Consider the following 27,194-nt stretch of genomic DNA (forward strand, 5'->3'; position numbering starts at 1 on the left):
TAGAATTATGTTGCTTCTATACTTTTACGATTCCAAACATTAAAAAAGTTACCATTTAAAACACTTAAAAAAGTATTTTCAGTTTATATAGATGAGCACGATACGCACCTGAATCTGATAAGCACGGTTTTATCCAGGAACACACATAGGTTGAGGACGATCCAAGCTAGGAAAAGTGTTGGTTGAAAATTGACAATGAATTTGTACCAAAGGTCTGAAACACTAAGTCAGATATCTTTTAATTCATCAATTCATAAATTGTAACCATATTCATACATATAACTAATTAGATTGCTTGGGTGTGCATTTATACCTAACTGAATACTCAACTTCTATTATTAACCATCTTTGACCCGAATAGGTAGTTGAATGAGTTTTTATTTTTTTGGTAAAGCTTTGACTCAGGTTGACTATCGTTGACCCAACATTGAGTCCGGGTTTGTATCAAATTGCAACAGAATAATCCATTTAATACCAAAACTAATAACAATTCACAATAAACCAGAAACATTCATTGTGGGAAGGTTGTTCGTTCATTTGTAGTATGTGTGCTTTTTCATGGAAATTGTAACAACCCTCAAAGATAGTCTCGATAACAAACCGTAATCAAAACCAGAAATACATGCGACGAAACTTGTATACTCAATTTGGAAAATTTAGCGGGTAAGGAATCTTGGAGTCCGACGAACCAAATCACATAAAAATAGTCTTATTAGATTCACAATTGAAAACCAAATTGATTGGAATCAAGACCAAGCATACGCGATAAGTATCGGCACGAAAATCAAGGAAAAACGCATGATTGGACGAAAAAGCGGCCAATGACACGTGTCACGACGAGGCGCCACGTGTCAAGCCTATACCGGACACGTGGCAGACCTAGGCTGGTGTCACACCCCAACCGATGGCGGAAACATCGAGATGAGACGTACAAACTGTTCAAAGACATCATAACACTAATTGTGACAATAATTAAAGTTTTATTCATTGATAACCAATAGTTTCATACAATACATGGAAATGAAAAATACATAACATAGATTGAAATTTAAATGTTTGATGGGTTTCTAAGCCATCCTAGCCATATTCTTGTTTTCTTGAATCGTCAACCTGCAGTATGCATTTAAAATACAATCAACAAATAATTGCTGGCGAGTATACAGGTTTGTACATAGCATAATAGAGTTAAATAGTTTATCAAATCTAATCCATGTGAACAACTGATATCAAATTAACTGTTATACTCGTAACGATGAAATCCACATGTCCAAACCATAGTTTAACGCAATTAACATAGCCTAACCCTCGAAAGGGTGGTGATAGAGTTAAAAGACCTAGCAATACCCATAATATACGGGAGGGGCGTTACAACCTACAGCGCTGCCATTGATAGGGGAGGCTTGCAAAGTTAATGAACACATAGTCATAGATGTTAACATTAGCATAACATAGATAATCAATAATCAAGTAGTTTCACAATAGTATGGATAGATTGTGCAAAAATTGTTTAGCATTGTGTTTTTGATAAGGAAATGCATACTACACCCAAAATGTGTAAAAAGGAAAATGGGTCAAGTATACTCACCTTAGAGTGCGTTGCGTATTTCTTGGAATAAGATTAAGAATAATAGATTTCCCCAAGAGGATGTGCACAAGAGAATTACCCTATTAAGTTTGAAAGGGTTTGTTAATTATTTGGGAATTTATAGGTTACCAGATAACAAGGCAAAGAACATTAACATTTCTAAGTTATGTAAATCATATGCCTTATATTTTCTATGTAATAATATGTGATGAATAAATAGGTAAAATAAAGATTAATTCTACCAAATATCACAAATAGATTTACCAAAGTAAGAATATGTATAAAATTACAAAAATAAATAATCCAACATTAATCAATAATTCTATAAATAATAAACTTATTTATAAAATTCTAGTTATATAAAATAAATAAACCTGAAAAACAAATTAAATAATAATTCTGATTTAATTTTATTAAGAATTCTAAAATATATAATTATAAAATTCTGAATTAAATAAACAATAATTCTGATTATTAAAATAATTCTGATTATTTATATAAACTAAATAAATCTGATTTTTTAATAAATCTGATTTTATAAACTGAAATAATTAAATATAATTCTGAAATATATATATCTGAAAATAAATAATAGAAATAAAATTCTGGAAAATAATTATTTCAGATTTAAATAAATCTGTTTTATATTAATAATAATTATATCAATATATCTGTTTAATAAAAATATTAATTATATAAATAAATCTGATTTTATAAATAATAATAATAATCATCTGTTTTATTATAATGATAATAATAATAATTGTAATAATAATAATAATAATATTAATAATAATAATAATATATATACAGTAACGAGAATGATCGGAAAAACGAAAACGAGTCGGATACGTTACCGGACGACGACGAAGGTGGTGGCCGGAGATGGTGAAGACGATGGCAGGTGGTTCCGGCGATCCTCGGTTTCCCGGCGAAGACTCGTATCGGGTTTTGGTTCCGGTTTAGTTTTTTGATTTCGGGAGCGAGAAAGGAACGAGAAAGATGAAGTTTGGATTGGGTTTTATAATGGACTGAGGGTGTTCGGTTACAGAAACAGAAGAGTCGTCGGTTTCCGGTAATAACTTGAAGGGACGAAGAAGACGAACCAGCTTTTGGCGGTTAATGTTTAAATTCGCGTAATTAATGCGTGTTTAAATACAAATCATGATCAAGTTGTTAACATGTTGAGTCACAGACCAGTTGGTTTGTGCGCGTCTTGTCTGAGTCGTTGGTCATGGGTTCGAGTCCCGGTTCGCTCATATCCTTGGGATTTAATCCCTTTTTTTTGGTATAAGTTAGTTTTAACTAACTGGGTTAGCCACTAACTGAGTTTTCCAACTCAGTTAGTGCTGCCCTTTAGTAAAAGCTAACCAGGTTAGGTTATTTAACGAAAATGCTTAAAACATCAATAAAAATTCAGAAATAATTATTTATTTAATTTAAATTGTTATTTTATTTATCTAAAATATTAATAAAATAATATAATAATCATTTTTAACCCAAATTTCAATATTTTTACCGAATTAGCGTATAAATTCCCAATTCTTGCACGGTTTAGGGTAATCTCTTGGCAACGATGAATTTAAGAGTCGAAACTAAGATGTGATTCCACTGTTTTTACGTGTTTAACATAGTTTCAACGTGTTTCAATTGTTTCAACAATACATAGCATTCAAACACAAAATATGGATAAAATCATGCATTTTCATTATGATTTCAAGTCTCGAGTACAATTTGGAATTTGAAACAAATACCACGAAGGTACAACTTACAAAAATAGAAAGTACAAGTAGACTTGCCAAAAATGGAAAGATTGAAAATACGAGATGTCACAGCTGGGCTGACTCTCGCCGCGATACGCGGAGGGTCACCCCGGTGTCTTCCGCGACTCGCGGGGGTGCCATTTTGGGGTATATAACAGGCAGCTGTGAGATGAATTCAGTGCACCAGCTTCGATCGAAAATCGATGCTTCTTTCCCCCTTGTTCTGTCATTCTAATACTAAAACCCCTAAAACCCCGAAACTCTGCTCGTTATTAGGGTAATAACTCTAAATCACTGGTACGATACTCTATCCGATCGATTGAAACTATCCGACAGGATGTTTAAGTGCTATCCTTTGTCATTAGTCGTGATTCCGACAGGATGTTTGAGTACCACCCGAACTCGGGGAATACTCTGTCATTCGTTGTGAATCCGACGGATGTTTAAGTGATTGCACTTTGTCATTCGTTGTGAGGGTTTTATCTCGTGATTATCGTTAAAGTTGAATTGAGTTAATACACTAATACGAGTTCTATTGTATCTAGAAATTAGAACTCGTAAGCAAGGAGCTGCTAGAGTACTTAATAGCAAAGTAAACTTAATAGTTAAATAAACTTAGCAGCTAAGTTAGCTGAGTAGATTAATTAAACTATTAATTAAGTTAAGTATGATTAACTAATCAAGATTAATTAAGTTAATCAAGATTAATTAAGTTAATCAAGATTAATTAAGCTAAGCAAGATTAATTAAGCTAAGTAAGTTATTTAGTTAAATGGATAAGCAAACTTAATAGTTAAGGAAACTTAATAGTTAAGGAAACTTAATAGTTAAGGAAACTTAATAGTTAAGGAAACTTAATGGTTAAGGAAACTTCCTAGCTAAGGAATAAATCTACCTATAAATAGGAAGCTTAGGATTCATTTTCCTTTGTTCATTTCTTCTATTCTTCTCTCTATACGTTGGTGTTCTAACCAATAATCACCAAAGCGATGTCCTGTCCGATCGATTCAGGAACCATCTAACGAATGCCGAAGTGTTGTACTTTGTGAATTTCGGTAAACGGAATCCAAAGTGTGATACTTTGTGAGTTCGTTAAACGGATGCCAAAGTACTATACTTTGTGAATTCTGTTAAGGTTCGAATCTCGTGACTACCGTTAAGGTTTGATTTGGGTTTTACACAAATACGTATTCCATTCTGTTAAACTATATGTTTAACTACCAGAATACTCCCAACTACACACTTACAATTAAACAAGCTATTAAAACATTAGAAGATCCAGAACAATAAAGTATACGCTTAATTATCAGAAGATGTAGAATCAAGAAGCTTGTTAAATCAATACTGCATGCTTACACTGTGAGTCATTCTCTTTTTATCAACTGTTTTACAATACCTCAAATTATTTTCAAAAGTTATAATTACAGGGACTAAGTCGTAGATATCTTGAATTACCGGTTAGTGGGGTATTGTGCACATTACTAATTTTCTCCCAGTTAGGTTCATTGACCTACTAGGGATAATCATCACTATTTTGGGTTCATTGACCTAATAGTGGTATGACCATCGTCACCATTGTGACAGAGCGCCAGATAAAAATAAGATAGAAGCCATCGTAATCGCTCTTATGCTGTAATTTATAACTAAGAGTCATTTTATAAAACCTGAATGAACTCACTCAGTATTTCCCGCTGACAAAACCTTTTTAAAACGCGTTTCAGGTAGTTACAGTAGATTGGAGTAAGAATTGGATCCGGCACTGAAAGACTTCAAGAAGTGGCTTATTAATTAAATCAAATTAAGAAATATTGTTTTTATTAAAAGCTACCTTTGTAAAAATGGAATTTATTCCATCTATTTAAATAGAATCCGGTGTTTCTAAACTCTGATATTTTTCCTAACTCACGGTCCTGATGAAATTTCCGCTGCAATGTTTTTAAAAATAACCACCGGTACCGCTTGGCTGCTCGCGACTCCCGACTCCGTCCAGGGTGGGTCAGGGGTCGTGACAGAAATAATAAAGTGACTGACTTTTTATTACTATTCTTATTAAATAAAATAGGAAATATATCACATTGGAAAAAAAGTAATGGACATTTTAAAGTTTAGTATTTTCACATAGAAAGACTAAGGAAAAAAGAAAACAAAAATGATATATAAGGCAAGAATGTGAGATTAGTTCACAAAATTCAAGCCTTTCATCCCAGACTATGAAACACCTGCTTAGCCTGTCAGCTTCGAATTGAAAAGCCAAACATGCCAAAAAAATAGATTTTCCCTATGAAAAGACACATGATTTAATAGTTTAAGGCCTCTAATAATATTCCAATTTTCCTCTCAAAAAGTTAATCCTTATCTTTTGTGTTTCCGCTCTGCATCATTTACCGAATTCATTAATAATCAAGAAAGTATAAAAGCTCAAACCTTTCTCGTAGCACACATGTTCTTGAAAGGAAGTAGTTTTTCGTATGTCTCACGTTCGACTTCCTTCCTGTAAGCGATCACCAAATCCTCTCGCGCTTGTGAAACCGGAACCAAACCCACTGCAAAAAAAAAAAAAAAAAAAAAAAAAAAAAAAACTGAATTTTCCATCTAACATAGAACTTAATATCATATGAAACACTAACCAACCTTTATTAGGAAACTCACTTGGTGTCGGAATTCTGGTGATTTTCGGTCGAATGAATAACAATTTGAACAAAAGCATACCCTCTGGAACAAACTTATCCAATGGCCATTTAACAACATATTTGTTTTTTTTTACTTCCATTGACGGCTAAAGCGACGACCAAATACGAAGGCGTCGCTAAATTATCTAACCCTGTAATCTTTCCATCCTCCATACTTAATGTTTCTGCAAAATTGCAGATAAAAATAGTGTTAAAATTCAATTTATAAAAACACAAAATTAACCAAAAATATAAACTTCATAGCCATGATTTGAATCCTAAAATTTAGAACCCAACACAACCATAAAATTCACGAAACATGGTAAATATATTAAACAAATTAAAACCTAAATAAATTGATTCAAAACACAGAAAAAAGATGAATTTAAAGCTAAAATGTTGTGAAAAAATCGAATTATAAAAACAAAAATTTATAAATTTCATATCCATAAATTGAATCCTAATGTTAAGAACCCAATAAAATCAAAAAATTCTGAAACGGAGCAACTAAATAAACCCATAGCCATAAGACCCGAATAAATTGATTCAAAAGCCCAAAAAATTAAACAAAATCATAATAATCATAATTTAATCACAAAAGTCACAACCTGTTAAATAAGTTCTGAAACAAACGTGTGAAACAGAGCAAGTGTGTAATTGTGCACAATAAATCAAGTATTTCTTGTGTTATCTCAAAACCCACAAATAAATTGCTTCAAAACCCATTAAAACATGAATTTAAAGATAAAAAATAAAGCTTAAACTCATACCAAACCATTTGAAGAACATAACATGGATTTAATGAACCCTAATTCACGCTTGTAGTTCACAATTTTTGAAACTCAAATTAAACTACAATCAATAACCAGATATCATGATTTTTACACGAAAGAACAAAAACCAGATCTGAACAGAAAACGATTACCTAGATGAAGAAGAAATCGATGAACTTGTGATGGCGGATGAATGTGACAAACAAAAACTGTCAAAGTGGAACGATCGCCTTAGATTAGGGTTTGTGATGAGGAGATTATTAAAAGGAAAGATCTTCAAGAATAAGAATATGAAAAGCTTTTATTTTGGTTTATGATTTGAGAGAAGATGAGAGGATGATTGAGAGGGATTAGGGAATTCTTCTAGGTAGTGTTTGGTATGCAGGAATGAGAGGTGAAATGAAATGAATGATTACGAGGGAATGAAGAAAAAGGTGTTTGGTTGGTCAATGGAATGGAATCACCCATTCCAAAAGTCATTCCATTCCCTCAAAATCATTCCTTCCACCCCCATGTTTTTTTTCCATTCCATCCCCTCTTCCACCATTCATCAACAACACCACAGCCCACCACCTTCGCCACAATCCACCACCACCCCCACCACCCACCATCGCCGCCATCGCCGCCACCCGCCACCACCTCACCCCGACAGCTACCACTGCCGCCGCCACCCACTTGCCACTGTTATCACCGTCACCACCGCACCGCCACTCGCCGCCGCCACCACCACCCATCGCTGCCGCCGACACCCACCACCGCCACCTATAACCACCCACAATCACTACCACCGACCACCACCACCACTCACCGCTGATTTTATTATTCCGTTTTTCTTGTCTTTTCTTGCCTACCGAACAATACATAATAATAATTCATTCCATTCACACATGGTAACCAAACAAGACATGGAATGGTAATGATCCACTGCATTCCCTCGTCCATTCCATTCCTTCGTCCATTCAATTACCACATACCAAACAGAACCCTAGTGTAAGATTGAGAGGGAATTGGAAGAGTCTATTCAAATTGCCGCTCAAAGGGAAAAAAGAGGAAACAATAAAATACCACGTGACATCTAGTAGCTTAAGTTCATGCCATGTGGCCTAAGTTTGTTTTGCTTTATTATTATTTATAGATTTATAGATTATAGATTATAGATTATAGATATAGATTTATTATATATATAAGATAAGATAATGTTTAGTTATTAGTTATTATCATTTCACACATATTAACAACTAATGACCTATATTTGATTATTCTCCAATAATCATCGTTACCATACACTTATTTCGTGTGTTTAACAATTAATCAACCTTACGTGTGGTTGTTACTTTTGGTGTAACCCCTAGATCTTACCTTTACAGTAGTCTTGTCAAATGCTGTTACCCAGGCATACTAGGCATTGGTGGGCAATGATAGGAGACCCAGGGAAACCTGGGTTGGATCCTTGAGCCAAACGGGTTTTACCGGTAATTTCACTGTCGTGCCTACGGGCTGGTGGGTTACCGGGTTTTCCCCGGAATTGGTGATGGACTCGGGTTACTCTCGGAGTACTCCGTTTGTCCAGTGGGTGCCCCGAGAGTGCTCGGGATTGAGTTTGTTGGCCGTTTAAAAAAAATCTAACACTTCTATCAAGACTTCAAATGAGGGGATTGCATATAGAAATAATCTTGTACAAAGCATGTTTGAGCCTCTATATTGGTTATGTTAACTTTTGTTGAGATTTCATATAAGAGAATATGAGTAGGGCTACAAACGAACTGAACGAACATGAACAAGACCTTGTTCGAGTTCGTTTGTTAAGAAATACACGTGTTCACAAATTATTCATGAATAGGGCTGTAAACGAACCGAACGTTCAGCGAACAGTTCGTGAACCGTTCGACCGGAAGTTCGTTTATGTTCGTTCGTTTAATAAATGAACGAACATGAACAAGAAATATCGTTCGATTAGTTAAATGAACGAACATGAACAGAGGTCTCGTTCGTTTGACTGTGTTCGTGAACGTTCGGTAAGGTGTTCGTGAACATTAGTTGATTTGCGTTCGTTTATATTCGTATGTTTGTGTTTTAATTGAAGATCTTTGTACTTTCTTAAATTTTATTTGTACTTTTTAGATTATTAAACTTTTATTTATTTTATTTTCCTAACAATTAAACTAGGAAACTCACTTTCACCTTGTTTATACATCATTTCCCTTTCATTTCTCATTATTTACATTCACGGATACGATCGACATCCGTTCCACAATAAGGGATTCAAGTTCGAGTGCTACTCTCTGGGCCATCTATCTTTATCCTTCGTCGCGTTCGCCAAATTTATTTGTGTTCGTGAACCGTTCGCGAACACGCTCATTTCCTTAATGAACGAACACGAACATAAAATCTCGTTCGGTAAGTGTTCATGAACCGTTCGTGAACACATTTATTTCCTTAACGAACGAACACGAACAATGCTTTGTTCGTGTTCGTTCAGTTCGTTTACAGCCCTATTCATGAACACTTACCGAACGAGATTTTATGTTCACGTTCATTTGTTAAGGAAATGGACTTGTTCGTGTCCGCTTGTGTTTGTTTGTTAATTTTAGGCGACAAAGGGAAGGAAAACGAACATCAATGAACACAAATGAGCACAGACTAACGTTCATGAACACAAATGAAACAAACGAACACAAACAAACAAACGTTTATCAACAAAATATATAATACGTTGACACTTATTAAATATTTTATTTGTCAGAATTTTGAAGTATTTAAATAAAATATAAAAACTAAAAACACTAATGGACTATCGAGCACAAAATGAACACGTTACCGAGCGTTCACGAACATAAACAAACAAACGTGGCCTCTGTTCATGTTCGTTAATTGAACTAACGAATAGAATTTCGTGTTCGTTTGTTTAATAAACGAACGAATACAAACGAACTTCCTGCCGAATGTTTTATGAACTGTTCACCGAACATTCAGTTCGTTTGTAACCCTAAACATGAGAATTTGTTTGAAAATTGTCAATTTCTATCTTGATCGTAACATGTGAACATTTCATAATAATTATTATTTAAGGGTATAATAATAAAATAAATAAAAGCTTTGGCAGATTTACTGACGAAGCAAAATTATATGAAAGGATTCTGATGCATTTTTCTAACCAAACATATGAATGGAATCATTTCCAATTTCTTTAACAAATTTAGATTTTATAAAAAAAATATTATGCGAATCAAATGACCAGAAAACACTGATTTAAATTCTAGCTAAGTAAGAACTTTTTTGTTCTCGTTTGAGAGTCACCAAGAACATGGTTCGAGTACGCCCATCCCTTGCAAAAATATGTGGCCCTCATTTTGGACTATATAACTTATACGAGTTTCAACACTTATATTTTATCCTCTAAGTGTTGGATTTTCACCACTAAACTCGCTATTACGATTTTAATTCAAACATCGACATTTAGTCCATTTTACACTACAATAAAAAAAGGAGTTACGTTGACACATCACCAACACTAATTTAATCTTATAAAAAGATTAAATATAATACACTGAAAATTCTGATTATACGTTGATTGACCTTTCAAGAGTCACATGTTTTTTTTTGACATGAAACGATTCAAGAGTCATAAGTAATTACTAGACGTGCCGCTACACAGTGGCGGATCCAAGAACTTCTTTCGGTGGGCTCGTTTTGGTAGATTCTCACTATTTTTTTTCCAAATCATATAAAGTTCTCGCTAGTTTTTTCCAAACCGAGTGAGTTTATGTAAACCTACAAAACAAGGTTGGATCCGCCACTGCCGCTACACCATCAGAGACAATCTGACCGTAGAGGTTCTCCTTGCATCGTCGCTTAAGTCCCGATACTAACCCGTGGCACCAAGTTTTGTAAGAAACACCAAAATAACCAAAATCCAGGGGCGTTAGCGAGAACCTTATCAAGCCCAAACTCTAGGGGCCTCCTCCATTACATTTACAACTTGAATCGCAGCGCCAAAGCTTTCACCAAATTCCTACGGTCATATACACCCAATTCCAAAACCCTTATCACTACACGAATCATGAGGTAATCCTTCCACTTTCTCTCAAATCATTTGCTCTCGAATTTACAATAATATATTAGTCTCCTCTTGTTGTTTCAGAAGTTGCAACCCTAGGTCTAGTATCTGCTGAGTTGCGTCTTTTTTCTATGTAATGGAGCCTGAGTTTAACAGAATCCATGTAAGTTTTCACAACTCACTGTGATTTATTTCAAGGACTTAGCTTTCTGTTAGTGCATTTGATTTGAAACAACAACCAAGATCATGTTTATTATGTTTTAATTTACCCTACTACCTAATATGTGTCATCAGAACCAGTAATTTTAGGTTTAGGTAATGGATTTATTTAGCTGTTATGTTTTTGTTACCATACAAATCAAGATGAAGCCTTCAATTGAATATGTTTTCTCTTATTGTTAAAAGAGAATTATCTGATTGCATTGTGTGCTTAGTACTAACTACTAAGAACTAGGACCTGTACAACTTTACTGTAGAACATATGGACTAGATAACCCTATGCTGTCAAATTTATGTGGATGAACCACAATTGTCAATAGCGATCGTAGCGATCGCTATAGCGCGCTGCGTAGCGTATAGGTCCAGTGTCGCTATTAGGGTTGTAGCGATGGATAGCGAGAATAGCGACACTTTATTTATTTTTTTAATTTTTAATTATAAATATCAATTAAATATAGCTATTAGGGTTGTAGCGATGGATAGCGAGAATAGCGACACTTTATTTATTTTTTTAATTTTTAATTATAAATATCAATTAAATATAGCTATTAGGGTTGTAGCGATGGATAGCGAGAATAGCGACACTTTATTTATTTTTTTAATTTTTAATTATAAATATCAATTAAATATAGCTATTAGGGTTGTAGCGATGGATAGCGAGAATAGCGACACTTTATTTATTTTTTTAATTTTTAATTATAAATATCAATTAAATATAGCTATTAGGGTTGTAGCGATGGATAGCGAGAATAGCGACACTTTATTTATTTTTTTAATTTTTAATTATAAATATCAATTAAATATAGCTATTAGGGTTGTAGCGATGGATAGCGAGAATAGCGACACTTTATTTATTTTTTTAATTTTTAATTATAAATATCAATTAAATATAGCTATTAGGGTTGTAGCGATGGATAGCGAGAATAGCGACACTTTATTTATTTTTTTAATTTTTAATTATAAATATCAATTAAATATAGCTATTAGGGTTGTAGCGATGGATAGCGAGAATAGCGACACTTTATTTATTTTTTTAATTTTTAATTATAAATATCAATTAAATATAGCTATTAGGGTTGTAGCGATGGATAGCGAGAATAGCGACACTTTATTTATTTTTTTAATTTTTAATTATAAATATCAATTAAATATAGCTATTAGGGTTGTAGCGATGGATAGCGAGAATAGCGACACTTTATTTATTTTTTTAATTTTTAATTATAAATATCAATTAAATATAGCTATTAGGGTTGTAGCGATGGATAGCGAGAATAGCGACACTTTATTTATTTTTTTAATTTTTAATTATAAATATCAATTAAATATAGCTATAAAATAGCTGGATTTTAGACTTTTGTTAAATATACATGTAAAATAGCATATATACCAGGGTATTTTGATATAATATACATATAAAATTAAATTTTTTTTTTCTAGTGTATTGCTATTTATAAAATAGCCGCCCGCTATTTATCGCTATTCGCTATGTAGCATATAGGTACCTTATCGCTATTTGTCGCTATTCGCCATTAACAACTATGGGATGAACTCAATTCTTCTCACCTGAGGTTTTGTCCACCTAAAACCTGTTTCGTTATTTCTTAACTTGGAACACTTTTGATAACAAAATTCAACACCACAAGGGAGTTTTGGAAATGCAATGAATTTCTAGAGGGATAAGAAAATAGGACATATATGGGTGGAAGATGGAGATGGTTTCTCTTAATCTTGCTTCTTTGGTCTTTGGTAGGTTCTTATACTCTTTAAGATGAAGCTTAAGATATGAAAGGAATGGAATATGTGTTTTGATTCTTTAACCATTTATAAACTAAAAAGATCTTACCAATTTAAATGCACCAGGAGGTAATCGTGCATTTTGCGCCTTTTAGTCGGGAAACGAGCACATTTTGGGGATGTTTGTGGGCCGGTTTCACAAAAAAATTCAAGGATTATAGGCCTATATCCAACTTGGTTCAAAGTTCATAGGCCCAAATAGTGATATTCTTTAGGTTTTATAATTGCAAATCTCCCATAAAAAAAGAAAGAGTAGGTTGGGATATCTTGTTGTCGGACCAAATATGTTTTGACATTTTACACTGATTGACACAAAACCCTAATTGTCTTCGAGCTGATCGATGGAGAAGGGAGAAAAAACTTATAAACAACGAGCTTATTTGGGAAAACGAGCATATCGCAACTTTGCTCGTCCTATAAAGGTTTGTTCGATCCAGTTCACTAGTGTTTTCCACATTAATACCCCTACTTATTTGATTTTCACAGATTTTTCACTTGGAGTAGGGTGTTATTTAGATATATTTCTTTGATAGGGATTTGGATCTAGATCACCCATGTGCAAAGTTAAATTGAAACAAGTATCGCACGAAAAAAAAATCATTTTCAGTTACAACATATGTTGTCGATAAGTGGATAATGATTTAAAATTTATTGAAGTTTCTTTATTACTGTGTTTACTTATTTTTACCTACCTTCTACATTCCTTATCTGAGAGAAGGTAGATCTGGTTTTTGATTAGTGGTGGAGGATTTTGTTTAAGAAATTCATATTAAAAGTAAAGAATTTGGTGCTTCTTTTCTTGGTGATACGTGTTTATTCTATTTTAATTGTGTTCTTCGAGGTAAATATCAATAAACTTGACACATAGTTTGTCCCATTATTCTTATTTATGACATCTGAAACTTGCACATTAGCAAGATACCACTTCTTCAATTAACAAAAGGTTAATTTTGCCAGGATTTTTAGTCAAAAAGCCTTGTGAGTTTACAATGAGAACAATAATACATTACACTAATTCCAATTTCCATGCAATTTTTTGACTTTTGACCTTAACGCTGAAGTAAGTTAACCTGGTTTGCAACTGGAATTGCATTTTTTAATGTATTACTATATACTATTGAAATGTGAATACTAATATTTATGTTATGTACTTATGTGGTGTGTTTTTTAAATAAAAGTAAATTGAGTTGTTGACCTCATCTAACCATTTTTGAATCTGCTGTACATCTAGGACATTTGTAGTGTTCCTTTTTCTTGATTGTTTGAAGAGATTTGCGTGCATCACTTAGTGCCTTTGATGTTATTATGATTCACACTTATAGGTGTTAGAATTGCACACAATTTTGTGATAAGTTTCACCTCAATCCATTATGAATTTTGATATTGCTATATGTATTATGTTCTTTTCAACTAACACAATGAACATTGTGTTCTAAGGTTCAGTTACCGGAAGGAGTGGCTCCATTCATACACATCACTCGAAATGAGCGTTCAGGACGAAAGTATGTCATTTCTTGATCATGTTATGCTTCATGATAAATTAGTTTGTCCATTGATATATTGAAATCCTATATCTATGAGGGTTATTTTCATCATATATTTTCTTTTAATACAAATACAACACAATACATAAGCTCATTTTTTGATGATTTTGTTTTAGAAAAATAAGGGTCGTGGTAGCCATCTATTGTTTGAATATTCATACATAGCTTACTTTTATTGTTTATATATATAGGGGTCAGTTAACATACAATTGGCCTTAACGTACGATGCGTACGCGATTAGAAATCCACATGTTATAAACCTCAAAAGACGAAAACCCGCATGTTATATCTATGAAACCCGCATGTTCACAAACTCAGAACTTCATCAAACTCGGAAAAGACTTGTCTCAAACCCGCATGTTCATAAATTCGGACTTCACAAACTCGGAAGACAATTGTACAAAATTCGCATGTTATATTCTGATCGCGTACGCATCGTACGTTAAGGGATATTGTACAATACACTTTCTCTCTCTCTCTCTCTCTCTCTATATATATATATATATATGTATATATATTTATTTTTTTGACGGTTTGACATTTTATTTTGTACTTGAGGCTTGGAACTTGTCAAGTTGGTAACTATTGGCGTCTATATTACATTCATGGATATTAAGTAATTTATGCTGTTTGGGAAACAGTCTTGATGTCTTAGCATATCTATCCTTTTGGTGAACTACATGTGTCATTTTGAGTTATGCTTTATACTTAATAGGTCAAACTAGTAAAATTAAAAGATTTAGCTTGGGAAAGAAAGCAGGTCATATTGGTTAACATGTCAAAAGTCACCCATTGTGTATTTTTGCATATAACCTCCTAAATCATTGAATTTGAAAATATCAATTATTATGTAGTTGTATTGCATATTTGACAAAGTTGTTATAGAAAATTTAAATAGTTTTGGACAAAAAGTGTTCATGTCACCATGGCCCATACTAAAAGTAACAATTTGATCTTAACTCATTTTGACATGTTACCCAGCTCTGCATGTGTCCATTTTTTACCTCCAATATGTAATTGCTCTGCTATTATAAAATTCGTACTTTCTGGTCAAAAGCTGTGCTGTTCAGAGCTTTAGGTTGTAGATTTAGATGCATGTTCAGCTACTTTTTCAACAAATTAGCTGTGATTTTGTGGGAAAATGTATGTCCCATTTGTGTTTGGACCAGAATTGAAGTTTTTTTTTTTGATTTAAAATTCTGTATGTGTTTCTAGGCAGGCAAAGAAAAAAGAAGAGGATATTGCTGTTTGTGAATGCAAATTGGATCCTTGCAAAACTGAGCTCGCATGTGGAGAGAGGTGTTTGAATGTGTTAACGAACACAGAATGTACACCTGGATATTGCCCATGTGGCAGCTATTGCAAGAACCAGGTAAATTATAGGTGCACTAATTTATTGTAATTATGTTTTCTTTCCTTAAGAATCTATGTTCTGATGTTTCAAAATCTACTTATGTTCATTAGTTTTGTTTTAGAATGGAATTTAATTGTAACAAACCTACTTGTCAACAAAGACTAGGTGAACTTGTTTATATATTTTAAGAAAATTGACAACATAGGACTTCATTAGTTCATTTTCCTCTGCTTTTCTGCTGCATTTTGGGGAAACAGAGAAACAATTCTTCATGTTTTTCTCTCTCTCTAACCCCTCTTCTCCCTCTGTTACTATTTTGTTTATATATTTTAAGATTGATCAAGTTTTGTTCATTTGTTTATTACTGAAATTTGTTTTAAGTGACTGCAAGTTTACCCTGTCTTTGTTGACAAGTACCTTACAACTTTATTTAGATGATCTTGTCATTATGTTGTAGTTTGAAAGGTTTCAGGGGGGGGGGGGGATTCTGACCCATATTATACACATGGGTCATTTTTTAATTACTATGGGTCAGTTTGGGCTTCCATGTGATTTTTAACGGGTCACTTTAAAGCAAGGGAAATATGTTCCACGGGTCAATTAGGGTTTAGAATTAAAAAGAAATGGGTGGAACGGGTTGCTGGGGTTAGAAGAAAAAAGAAGCAGGTTAGAAGTGTTGTATTGTTCTAGCTTCTAGGGTTTTCTTCTCAGAGAGGGTTTTTCTTCAATCTTGATAGAGAATCTACGAATCATCTTCAGTCGTTAATTATTAGGGCATAATTCTATCTGTGAAACTTCATCGTAAAATCATCTTCAACTTCATTGTCGATAGAGAATCTGGTGAGTTTTCATTAAAAAAAAAAAAATTTCTTCGTTGGGGTTGTTGTGGCTGAATTCTTATTAGAATCAGGTGATTGAATCGAACAGTCAATCGATGAACTGTGTGTGTGTTTATTAGAAGAGAGTGAGGGGGAAACAAAGTTGAAGATTTGATAGGTTACTAGTTAGTGTTTCACGATTCCAATAAAAAAATTTTAGATAGAGTATGTAAAGAGTAGTTTTGACTTTGTAAACAAAAGTCAACCGTTCATGTGATGAAGTTGAGTTCGATTGTATTTCTATTATGTTAATGTTGAAAAGTTTGAATCTATATGATCATTATAAGTGTTTGTTGTAAGGGTAAAGGGAAATTGATGTATTGATCTCTAATATGGACCAAAATATTGCAAATCTACACAAGTATACTCATTTTGGTTAGTTTAATTCTGATAATTTGTTGGACATTCATCACATGTTCTGCTGATTGTCGAATTGTGCCTACTAGTTAGTGCTAAAATACATATCAGTCTTGCAACAAAAAAACATTAGGTATCTTTGAATGTCAAAGGAGTTAAATAGCTATATCACAATTATTTAGAGCTAACTGATTGGTTATGCTACTTTGGCCTTATTTCTTCTTGTGATTCCAAAACAGGGGCAATTCTGTAAATATGAAAATAGGTGTACTAAACACAAGCTGAAGCAAAAGAGATTTGAGATTTGTGGGGGCTTGTATATTATCAAACATTAAACACTTGTACAGTAGGTGTTAAAACTGCAATGCATATCATGTACATGTCCCAGTACAAGCTGAAGCTGTTGTATTTAACTAGTTAGGGTTGATTGGTTGAAGCATGTTACTTTAGTATGGGTCAAAAAGTGTTTCTAAAAACTTATTACATGATGAGTATATTAATAAGAATGTTTCAAGTAAAACGTTACGTTGTTCTTTGTTTGCACTTAGATACTCCAACAAGTGACTTAAGTTTTGATACCAACCATAACCTGAAGAAGACTAGAAAAGAAAGCCTCAGCCAATTCAGTGTCACTAAGCAGTAAGCCTGGATTTATTGGTGTCACAAAGAATCGATCCGTATTCGACCCAGACCTGTTTCAACCCGACAGATTGCCCCTCACTGTACAATCTCTTTTAAAATAACATTTTTACCCGACTTGAAACCCGTTCTGACCCGGGCCCGTTTCAACCCGAACCTGTTCTGGCCCGAACCCGTTCCAACCTGAACCCGTTTCGACCCGAACCAAAACATTCTTTTTTAATTGACCCGTTCTGACCCGAACCCATTTTGACCCACCACCCGACCCGACCCGCTCGTTTTGCCAGGTGTAGTTTCAAGCAATTGAAGTTTTTGCTATGAAAAATTCTCGTTTTGGGGGTGGATTGTTCTTTTCCATGTTGACCTATGTTGTCAATTTTATATTAGACGAGGTTGTACTTTCTAGTGTTATAACTATCAGTTAAATTGGGGTCTTCTTTTATGTTTTGAGATTATATCAAGTAGGAAAGCCAAAGTAGGAGCACCTGAGTTTGTTGGGAAACGTAACTTAATGATCTGACTGGTCTAGAGGATGGTATCTGTGTAAATCCAAGCATGTCACACTCATGTAATATGTGTATATGAATGGTTTTTTTGTTTAAATAATAAATACATCAATTGTATTTTTTTTCACCTATCAACCAACAACTATTTGGGTTTCAAGTGGCAATATATGTAATATACTTGTCTCACTGTTTCTTATTTTGTATGTAACATAGTTAAAATTGGTGTATATGAATTTTCGGAAGTTTATATCATGTGCCACGAAGGGATCATATGGTGTGATTTAGTTTTAATGTGTAGCTTTTTACCTTTTCAGAGATTTCAAAAATCTGAATATGCAAAGACAAAGTTATTCAAGACCGAGGGCCGTGGGTGGGGTCTTTTAGCTGATGAAAATATTAAGGTAACAGGTTTATGTCTATGCTGGTTGTTAACATTATAGGATTTACGTTATCAGATACTTCACACTTAATAGTCATGATTAAAGGTGGCCAGTTTGACTTATTTACTTATGAATGGGTCAATCCAGGTATAAATTTTCTCTAATGAGTAAACTTAAAACACTTGGCTAAAAGGAAACGTGTCTGAAGTTCTCCCAAGTGCATTCTTAATGCATACAACCCTGTAAATCGTTTTATTCAGTAGATAAGATTATTATTGGAATAATAAGTTTTATAATCGTATATAACACGCTAAAAATAAAAAAAAATGCAAACACACGTGTTTAAGGTCCTAATCCGTTTTACCTGTTATCTAACTGCCTGACCAACCCATTTCGCCACCTCTACTCATGATGATATTTTTCTGATTAGTGTTGATATAACAAGAAATTTTCCATAGCTTTCTGTACATGTTCCGTATATAAGATGATTTGAGTTCCATAGCTTTCAGTAAGGCTACTTCCAGAAATCTGTATTGGTTATAGATTAATATTTATCATGAATTATGTGTACTGATCATATATAAACTTTTTACTTGGCGTTTTTTTTTTTCAACTTCATATGGTTAGGCTGGAATGTTTATAATTGAATATTGTGGAGAAGTAATTTCTTCAGACGAAGCAAAGCTCAGAGCTCAAACTTATGAAACTCAAGGTATAATGATCTGTTTACTTTTGGCCCCAAAAGTTAGATTGTTATTAAAATAATAAGTTCTGTGTAATAATTTGTAAAGTGTTTCAAACCATACAAAATTATGCGTGTTAATTGATGATGCTCACACTGCTTGATTTGCCTTGTCTAGTAAGAAGCAATCAACAAGTTAGCTATTGCTTACTAGCTTTTGATTTGGATGCAGGTTTAAGGGATGCATATATAATCTCTCTTAACGCCAATTACTATATTGATGCCACCAGGAAAGGAAGTCTTGGTAGATTCATCAACCACTCTTGGTAAGTTATATTGCTTCAACTTATAAGAAGCTTTTGAGTTTTGATTAGAGGTGTGTCAATTTCACTCATTTACTTACAAATGGATCAATTCGGGTTGTGTTTTTATTAGCACAGGTCAAACTAACTAATGTTACAAATTGAGCCCAAAGTGTATGCATAAAACCTCCTACATTTATCCAAAAAGTGAGATTAGTATTGATTTTTTTTTTGTAACCATATTGAACACACTAATCATTTAAAAAAAGTAATACAATTTGGGTAGAAAGTGGTTGGGGCCAACCTGACCTGAGTACCTGACTCTGTTTCGACGAATATATAAATTATCTGCTTTGACTTGTTGGTTGCAGCCAACCAAATTGTGAGACAAGGAAGTGGACGGTTTTGGGGGAAACAAGGGTTGGTATTTTTGCAACCCAAGACATTGCTGTTGGAACTGAACTGGCTTATGACTATAATTTTGAATGGTATGGTGGTGTTAATGTGCGTTGTCTCTGTGGGGCCCCTAACTGTTCTATTTTTCTTGGTGCAAAGTCTCAAGGTTTTCAGGTAAACTTCTAGTTCTTCTCGACATACTAGTTTTTCAATGCATTGCATAGTTATATTTATATTCTATGTTATATATTGATAAGGGGAGCTCTAGGAACCCCGCACATGATATTTGGCAAAAAACAGATACCACTAGAGGTAATAGTTTCGACCCATTTACTAATGAATGGGTCGAATAGGGCTGTGTGACTATCTCAAACCACAAACTATAACTAAAATGGGAACATGCTAATGGGTCGAGTGGGTTGAAAGTAGAGGGGGCAATCTTGACCCAAAGCCTTCCAAATGGGTCAATTTGGGTTGCTTTTAAAATTATATGGGTTGGTTTGGGTAAGATATTTTAACTAAATGGGTCACAATGGGTCACTTGAAATTCCATCTTGTTATTTTCGGGTCAAAGCGGGTCGACAACATTAAAGAAATGGGTCAATGTGGGTTAGTGTCTTAAAGAATCGGGGCATGTTTCGGATCGGAATGGGTTTCGAGCCGGCACAAGTATCCACACGAGACGGGTTATGACACGAAACGGGTTTAGGGTCGGGACGAGTTTCGTACCGTTTCGACCCGTAGCATTTCGAATCGAACCGTTTCGACGCGAACCGTTTTGACGCGAACCGTTTCGACGCGAACCGTTTCGACGCGAACCGTTTCGACGCGAACCGTTTCGACGCGAACCGTTTCGACGCGAACCGTTTCGACGCTAACCGTTTCGACGCGATCCGTTTCGACGCGAACCGTTTCGACGCGATCCGTTTCGACGCGAATCGTTTCGACGCGTACCGTTTCGACGCGAACCGTTTCGACCCGTACCGTTTCGACCAGTACCGTTTCGACGCGAATCGTTTCGACCAGTACCGTTTCGACGCGAATCGTTTCGACGCGTACCGTTTCGACGCGAACCGTTTCGACCCGTACCGTTTCGACCAGTACCGTTTCGACGCGAATCGTTTCGACCAATACCGTTTCGACGCAACCGTTTCGACCCGTACCGTTTCGACCAGTACCGTTTCGACGCGAACCGTTTCGACCCGTACCGTTTCGACCAGTACCGTTTCGACCCGTACCGTTTCGACCAGTACCGTTTCGACGCGAACCGTTTCGACCAGTACCGTTTCGACCCGTACCGTTTCGCGATGAATCGGTTTTCTACGATGAATGTTCTTCAGAAGGTGTTTTTTTTTCTTTTATAAATTCTTCGTTCACGAATTCCCATCTTTCGGGATCGATCTTTCTGAAACCCTGTAAAGAGAACATTCAACTTTGTTAACTATAACTTATACAGGATGTGTTTGATTGTAATTTGTAAATCCATTAAGATACACTATATCTATTAACATAATGTATCTGAATTTTTATATTTGCAATCCTCTTCGTCAAATGCCTAAATCTGCATAGTAATATTACGTTAATGAATCGACCCCAATACATATATTCCTTTGTAGGCATGCATGTCAAACATTTCCATCTCAATTTTAGTAACCATCCCCCACACTTCAATTTAAAATTTTAAATCACCAACACTTACACCAACTAAGCTCTTTAATCAACCCGAACCGACCCGGACCCGTTTCAACCCGACAAAATTTGCCCTTGATGTACAATCTCTCCTTTTAAAAAAAAAAAAAAACATTTTTTTTAACAAAACTGACCCGACCCGACCCGAAACCCGTTTCGACCCGGACCCGTTTCAACCCGAACCCGTTCTGACCCGAACCCGTTCCGACCCGAACCCGTTCCGACCCGAACCAAAACAACCCTTTTTTTAATTGACCCGTTTTGACCCGAACCCGTTCTGACCCGAACCCGTTTTGACCCATGACCCAACCCGACCCGACCCGACCCGTTTGCCAGGTCTAGTTGAAAGTCACCCGAAGTCTATTTTTAACGCATACAGTCTCATAAATCGTTCTTAAAATATATAGAGATTATCGAGTTATGATTATATATTTTGTAATCATAGTTAACACATTAAGTTTTTTTTTCTTTTTGTTGGAAGGGAAAATAGAGATTATCGAGTTATGATTATATATTTTGTAATCATAGCTAACACAGTAAGTTTTTTTTTTTTTCGTTGGAAGGGGAAAAATTGTTTGCGGGTCAACCCAACCGGCCTATTTTTGGACTGTTACGCAACACAGCCATCTTACAACAATTTAACATCAACTTTGTTTTTAAGATATATGACTGTTAACTGTTATTTAACAAGCTTATCACATGAACTTAGCTCCAACTTATCTCATATGTTTTTTTTGTTGATTGTGTCAATATATCTTTTTTTTATCTTCTTTTTTCTTGCGCAGTTGTTGATTATTCTGTGGATTTGCTTATATGTTTGTCAATCTGAAGTTATATGCTCTTAACATATCGTCATATTGCTTCCCTTTGTATCTTGGCTTGTTCTGTTGTTTCTTGTTAAAGCTTTTGCATTTGATTTTCTTATATCTATCATTGTCTTGCTCTTCGTAGAAAAAAATAGGTCTTGTTCGGTTGTTCCTTGTATGAGCATCACCTAATCGGCTAATCCATTGTTTTTTTTTTACAGGAGCATAACCATGTGTGGGAAGATGGTGATGACAGGTAGTATATTATGCATACATGTTTGTACATTGTGTGTCTATGTACATATATGCATACATATAGCGATACTTGTAGATGTGTGTGCTTGGGTGCATTCTGATGTATAATCATGATTTTTTACAACTTCATGCCAAACAGAAACTATATTTTGCACATAGTATTGTGGATTTAGCAATCTAGCTAGCATTTACTAGTATGATCATCTTCTTTCAACATAGAAAAATGACAAATACTTCTTACATATCATCTTTATTATAAACGGTTTACCAAAGTTTTCATAGCATTTTATAATTTTTTTTTTGGTCTGACAATATATTAGCTTATACAGAAGCAGTGAGACGTTGATACACCTCAAATTATCTCATCACTTTAATGGTTTATTTACTATGTTGATTTGAGCTTGCAGAAAGTCTGGAAAACTATATATTTGGTCATACAGTATTCTCTATTATCTTTGTTACATGACAAAACATCTCTTTCTGCTTTTTTTTTTCCGAAAATTTTGTACATTAAATGATGAAGGTGGCAATTTTAACTTGTTTATATGAAAACGGTTAACTGGTGTTAAATTTATCTGGTAAATGGTCAAATTTTTAGTAAAATATTAAAAAGTAGCTAAATGTGAAACAGGTGAAATGGGTCGAACAAAAGCTGTCTCAAGTGTACCCAAATATTTACGTCTTAATTTTTTTTATTGAAAAGAAATTGCCATTTTTGTCTTAGTAATATAGTTTTCAATACATCATTCTACAAAACTGAAGTGAAAGAAACATAGTAAATAAACCATTAAATTGCTGATGTTTTTTTTCTTTCAGATATACAGTTGATGAATTCCCCCTTTATGATTCTGCTGATGTTTTTTTTTTCTTTCAGATATACGGTTGATGAATTCCCCCTTTATGATTCTGCTGAGGATGAACCATTAGATAAGGTCAAGGTTACCGACTCTACCCTTCCGGAAACCTTGTTAACTGTCAAAACCGAGTCTTTTGGGTTAAACAACAATGGTTTTGGATACAAGTTCAAAAGTTTTTCAGGGTCAGTTAGTGGTAATATCAAAAGTGAAGTGAAAGAAAGTGGTCAGAATGCTATAATAGTTTCTGGAGCGAAGGCTAATGATGCTTTTAGCAATGGGCTGGGTACGGGTTCTGCAAAACGGGCAGCTAAACGTGTTCAAAATAGGAAGCAAAAACTCTCTGGTAGGAAGCAAGTCAATGGAAAACGTGTTGCTCAACTCTTTGCCTCAAAGAAAGTACAAGATGAACTAATTAAATGTGAGGTACGCATGAGGATGCTTCTCTACGTTCTTTTGTTCTAGTAAATAAGTTTTCATAGGTAGAGGTGCAGATTCAACCCATTTTATGTGGAAATTGGTCTAATTTCTAGTTTGTATTTTGTTAATAGAGGTCAAATGGGTAAAAAAAAACAAAAACAAAATATATATAAAGAAATGAGCTGAACAGGCTTGAACCGTACTCGAGTGTTTTCAATCTCTGAAATTGCTTTATTCGAAAGTTGGATCTTTAACTTTATTAATTGTTTATGTAATCGGATTTATTTTTTTTAATTATATACAAATTTAAGGAAATGTGACAAAAATGCGCTTGCAGAGTTGCAGGTCAACTTAGCTTGTTTTGAGCCAACTAAAAATGAAGTCTATTTTAAACCAGTTCAGACTTCAGAGTCAAGTTGGTGAAATAATAGTGATATAAGTCTGATAAAATGATTTTGGAATATCACGTTACAGATGGACTTTGTGCCGTTTTTAACCTGTTTGGTACATTTGATTTATTACTGGTTTAGCTGATTTTTTATGTGATCTGTTTAAAATAAAACTCAGCCCAAGGCGTGTCGGGTCGGGTAACAGGTGAAATGGGTTCTAGTTGAAACGGGCCTTTTTATTTGGGTCAAAACAGGCTGCAAACACTTTTTGCACATTCATTAAAAGAAAGGAAGGTATTTATAGTTATTATGATTATGATTTTTACAACTTTAATCTGAATCTTCAAATAAAAGAACTTCGGAGGTACATACTAGAAATAAACTTGGTGCCAACTTCAACCCATTTATGCTGTTCTACTCCTAAAATGATGGTTTTGAACCTGTTTGAAATGCATCACAACCCATTCATATGTAAACGGGTCAAAATACCTGTTCTGATTCTAAACAAGATGTGATAAAACTAATTTATTTTGTTAATCCTTTTCCATGGTGTAGGAGGAAAGAAATTTAGCTACCGCAAAACTTGATGCCGTGTATGATGAAATACGCCCCGCAATTGAACAACGTGAAAGGGACAGCCTGGATTCGCTTCCAACAAATGTAGCAGAAAAGTGGATAGAGGCTTCTTGTTCTAAACTAAAAGCAGATTTTGATCTCTATTTTTCAGTTGTCAAAAATGTGGTTTGCCCTCCCCATACAAATGCACCAAATCCTGACCCTTAGAATGCTGTTGACTTCGTAAAAAGTCAATGGTGGTCAAATATCATCTTTAACTTACAGTTTTGGTTCTGGAATTTGACCATGGAGACTGAGATGACAACTGTTAAAACTAGCAATCAAATTAAAAAAAAAATGGTTGATTCGTTAAATCAGGTTATATTTTAATGAGTTGTTAAATAAGGTAAAGTGGCTGTTATGTGGCATATGATTTTTGTTTATATTTTTTTTATTTGTCTAAATCTAACCTGTTCGCTTAAAAAAGTAGGTTTTTATAGGCGAAGACAAAGCATACCATGATATTTTGTTAGGTACGAATAGGAAATTAAGAATTGTTGAATAGAAAAAAAATTAATTAATTTAACCGGTTCGCTTAAAAAAAGTAGGGTTTTGTAGACAAAGAATTGATCAGATCATTTCGTAAGGCTGGAGTGTGGAGTGACTCCCCTCCAAATAGAATGTATTCATTGGCTGTATGCCTGAAAAATAGGGTTCACCGTGACTCTCGCGCCTGCAAACACACTCGCAAGGACTCAAGGAGCCCCTTGGTGACCCTTTGTTGGCCTTGGGGGTGTTATTGACTAATGTAGAGGTTGGGTGCTACTCTACACTCTCAGCCTAAGTGTCATTGCCTCGTTCCCTAAGGTAGCGTTCGTTTCATGGAATGGAATGGAATGGAATTAGGAAGTTTTTCTTTGTAAAATTGATCTTGGTTGAGGGGGGGGGGGGGGGAGGAATTTGAAATCCCATAAATTTCTTTAATCAATGAAATTTGTGACTATTTCAACATTCCTTAGAAATCCTTCACTCTAATGAAGGAATGGAATGGAATGTTGAAATAGTCACAAATTTCATTGATTAAAGAAATTCATGGGATTTCAAATTCCTCCCTCCCCCAATCAAGATCAATTTTACAAAGAAAAACTTCCTAATTCCATTCCATGAAACGAACGCTACCTAAGTACTCGACTTACTATTTGGTTACAACAAGCAACTACGGTTTTTTTATAGTAGTTTCTATTACAACCTTATACTTTGAATATTGACGCTAACAATCTCACATTTTTCTAATGACTTGGCTACCATAACAATATCTTTTTAGTGAAGTCTTGTTCTCAAGCACAATTGTGGAGACATAGGATTAAGGTTAAGGATTTCTAGGAGCTCGTGGAGACATAGGATTAAGTCTTGTCCTCAAGCACACTATCTTTCTAATGACTTGACCTTAAAAAAGTAGGTTTTTATAGGCGAAGACAAAGCATACCATGATATTTTGTTAGGTACGAATAGGAAATTAAGAACCTATAAAATATCATGATAGGAGCTCGTGGAGACATAGGATTAAGGTTAAGGATTTCTAGGAGAGGGTACAATTGTGTTTCTAGGTATAGTGTATGGTCGTAGATATGTATCTATTTGTATAGGCTGTTTGTGTTATATTTGTCTTGTTTACCATGAACTCTTTCACCACTCATGTTATATTGGTAGCTTCATACACACACACATACACCTCATGTTCTATTTATTTCTTTTCTGGGTGTTTTGGAGCCGAGGGTCTCACTGGAAGCAGCCTCTCTATCCCTAGGGGTAGAGGTAAGGTGTGCCTACATCCCACCCTCCCCAGACCCTACCAATAGCTTTGCTATTTGTGGGATTTTACTGGGTATGATTGATTGATTGATTGTCCTCAAGCACAAAAGTCAGGACGGTATCCGGAGTTTGTCTAAAAATTCCCAAGCAGCTTCATGGTAGCTAGAATTTATTTAAAAATTTCCAAGCAGCTTCAATGACATGCATTTTGCACAACTCTAGTCTGCAACTCTGTTCTCCTCTAATCATGTCTTTTCAAAATTGTCATTGGGTGCAATTGAAGACTGGGTATGTATGACCTTTTTAGGTGGAGCATTTAGCATAATATACAAGTATTCAAAAGACCGAATTGTCCTTTAAGCACAAAAGTCGAGGATGGTATCTATCCATTTTCTCTTTAAGTCAGGGGTACTTCCCGCTTTTTGTTAACTTAAAAGACAATTCGGTCTTTTTCACTTTATGAACAAGCATTTAGCATAATTTACAAGTAATCAAAACACCGAATTGACTTTTAAG

General features: G+C 34.6%; 1 protein-coding gene across 6 annotated transcripts; it reads left to right on the forward strand.

The window, feature by feature from the left end:
* The first annotated feature begins 10,607 nt into the window (after nucleotides 1-10,607).
* On the forward strand, nucleotides 10,608-25,277 carry LOC110873010 (histone-lysine N-methyltransferase ASHH1). 6 transcript variants are annotated; one of them, XM_035976595.1, is made up of 11 exons: nucleotides 10,608-10,855; nucleotides 10,932-11,010; nucleotides 14,298-14,362; nucleotides 15,620-15,776; nucleotides 18,453-18,539; nucleotides 19,146-19,230; nucleotides 19,433-19,526; nucleotides 19,874-20,072; nucleotides 22,615-22,649; nucleotides 23,523-23,923; nucleotides 24,867-25,277. In XM_035976595.1, coding segments are annotated over exons 2-11 (1,152 nt in total). In that variant the 5' UTR covers nucleotides 10,608-10,855; nucleotides 10,932-10,983; the 3' UTR covers nucleotides 24,869-25,277. The 6 variants fall into 6 exon arrangements, with proteins under 6 accessions (XP_035832488.1, XP_021977602.1, XP_021977601.1 ...); XM_022121910.2 differs by having other exon boundaries at nucleotides 10,614-10,855; nucleotides 14,304-14,362; nucleotides 23,523-23,928; XM_022121909.2 differs by having other exon boundaries at nucleotides 10,615-10,855; nucleotides 23,523-23,928.
* The last annotated feature ends 1,917 nt before the right edge of the window (nucleotides 25,278-27,194 follow it).

The sequence above is a fragment of the Helianthus annuus genome, chromosome 8 (assembly GCF_002127325.2).
Source record: "Helianthus annuus cultivar XRQ/B chromosome 8, HanXRQr2.0-SUNRISE, whole genome shotgun sequence".
NCBI classification, from domain to species: Eukaryota; Viridiplantae; Streptophyta; class Magnoliopsida; order Asterales; family Asteraceae; genus Helianthus; species Helianthus annuus.

What these genes read in the sequence shown, in the direction of transcription:
- LOC110873010 (XM_022121907.2), top strand. Translation starts at nt 13,202, where the DNA reads ATGGAGAAGGGAGAAAAAACTTATAAACAACGAGCTTATTTGGGAAAA. An exon ending in TGGGAAGATGGTGATGACAG is followed by an intron (nt 22,650 to 23,522) that starts GTAGTATATTAT and finishes TTTTTCTTTCAG; the next exon opens with ATATACGGTTGATGAATTCC. An exon ending in ATGAACTAATTAAATGTGAG is followed by an intron (nt 23,929 to 24,866) that starts GTACGCATGAGG and finishes TCCATGGTGTAG; the next exon opens with GAGGAAAGAAATTTAGCTAC.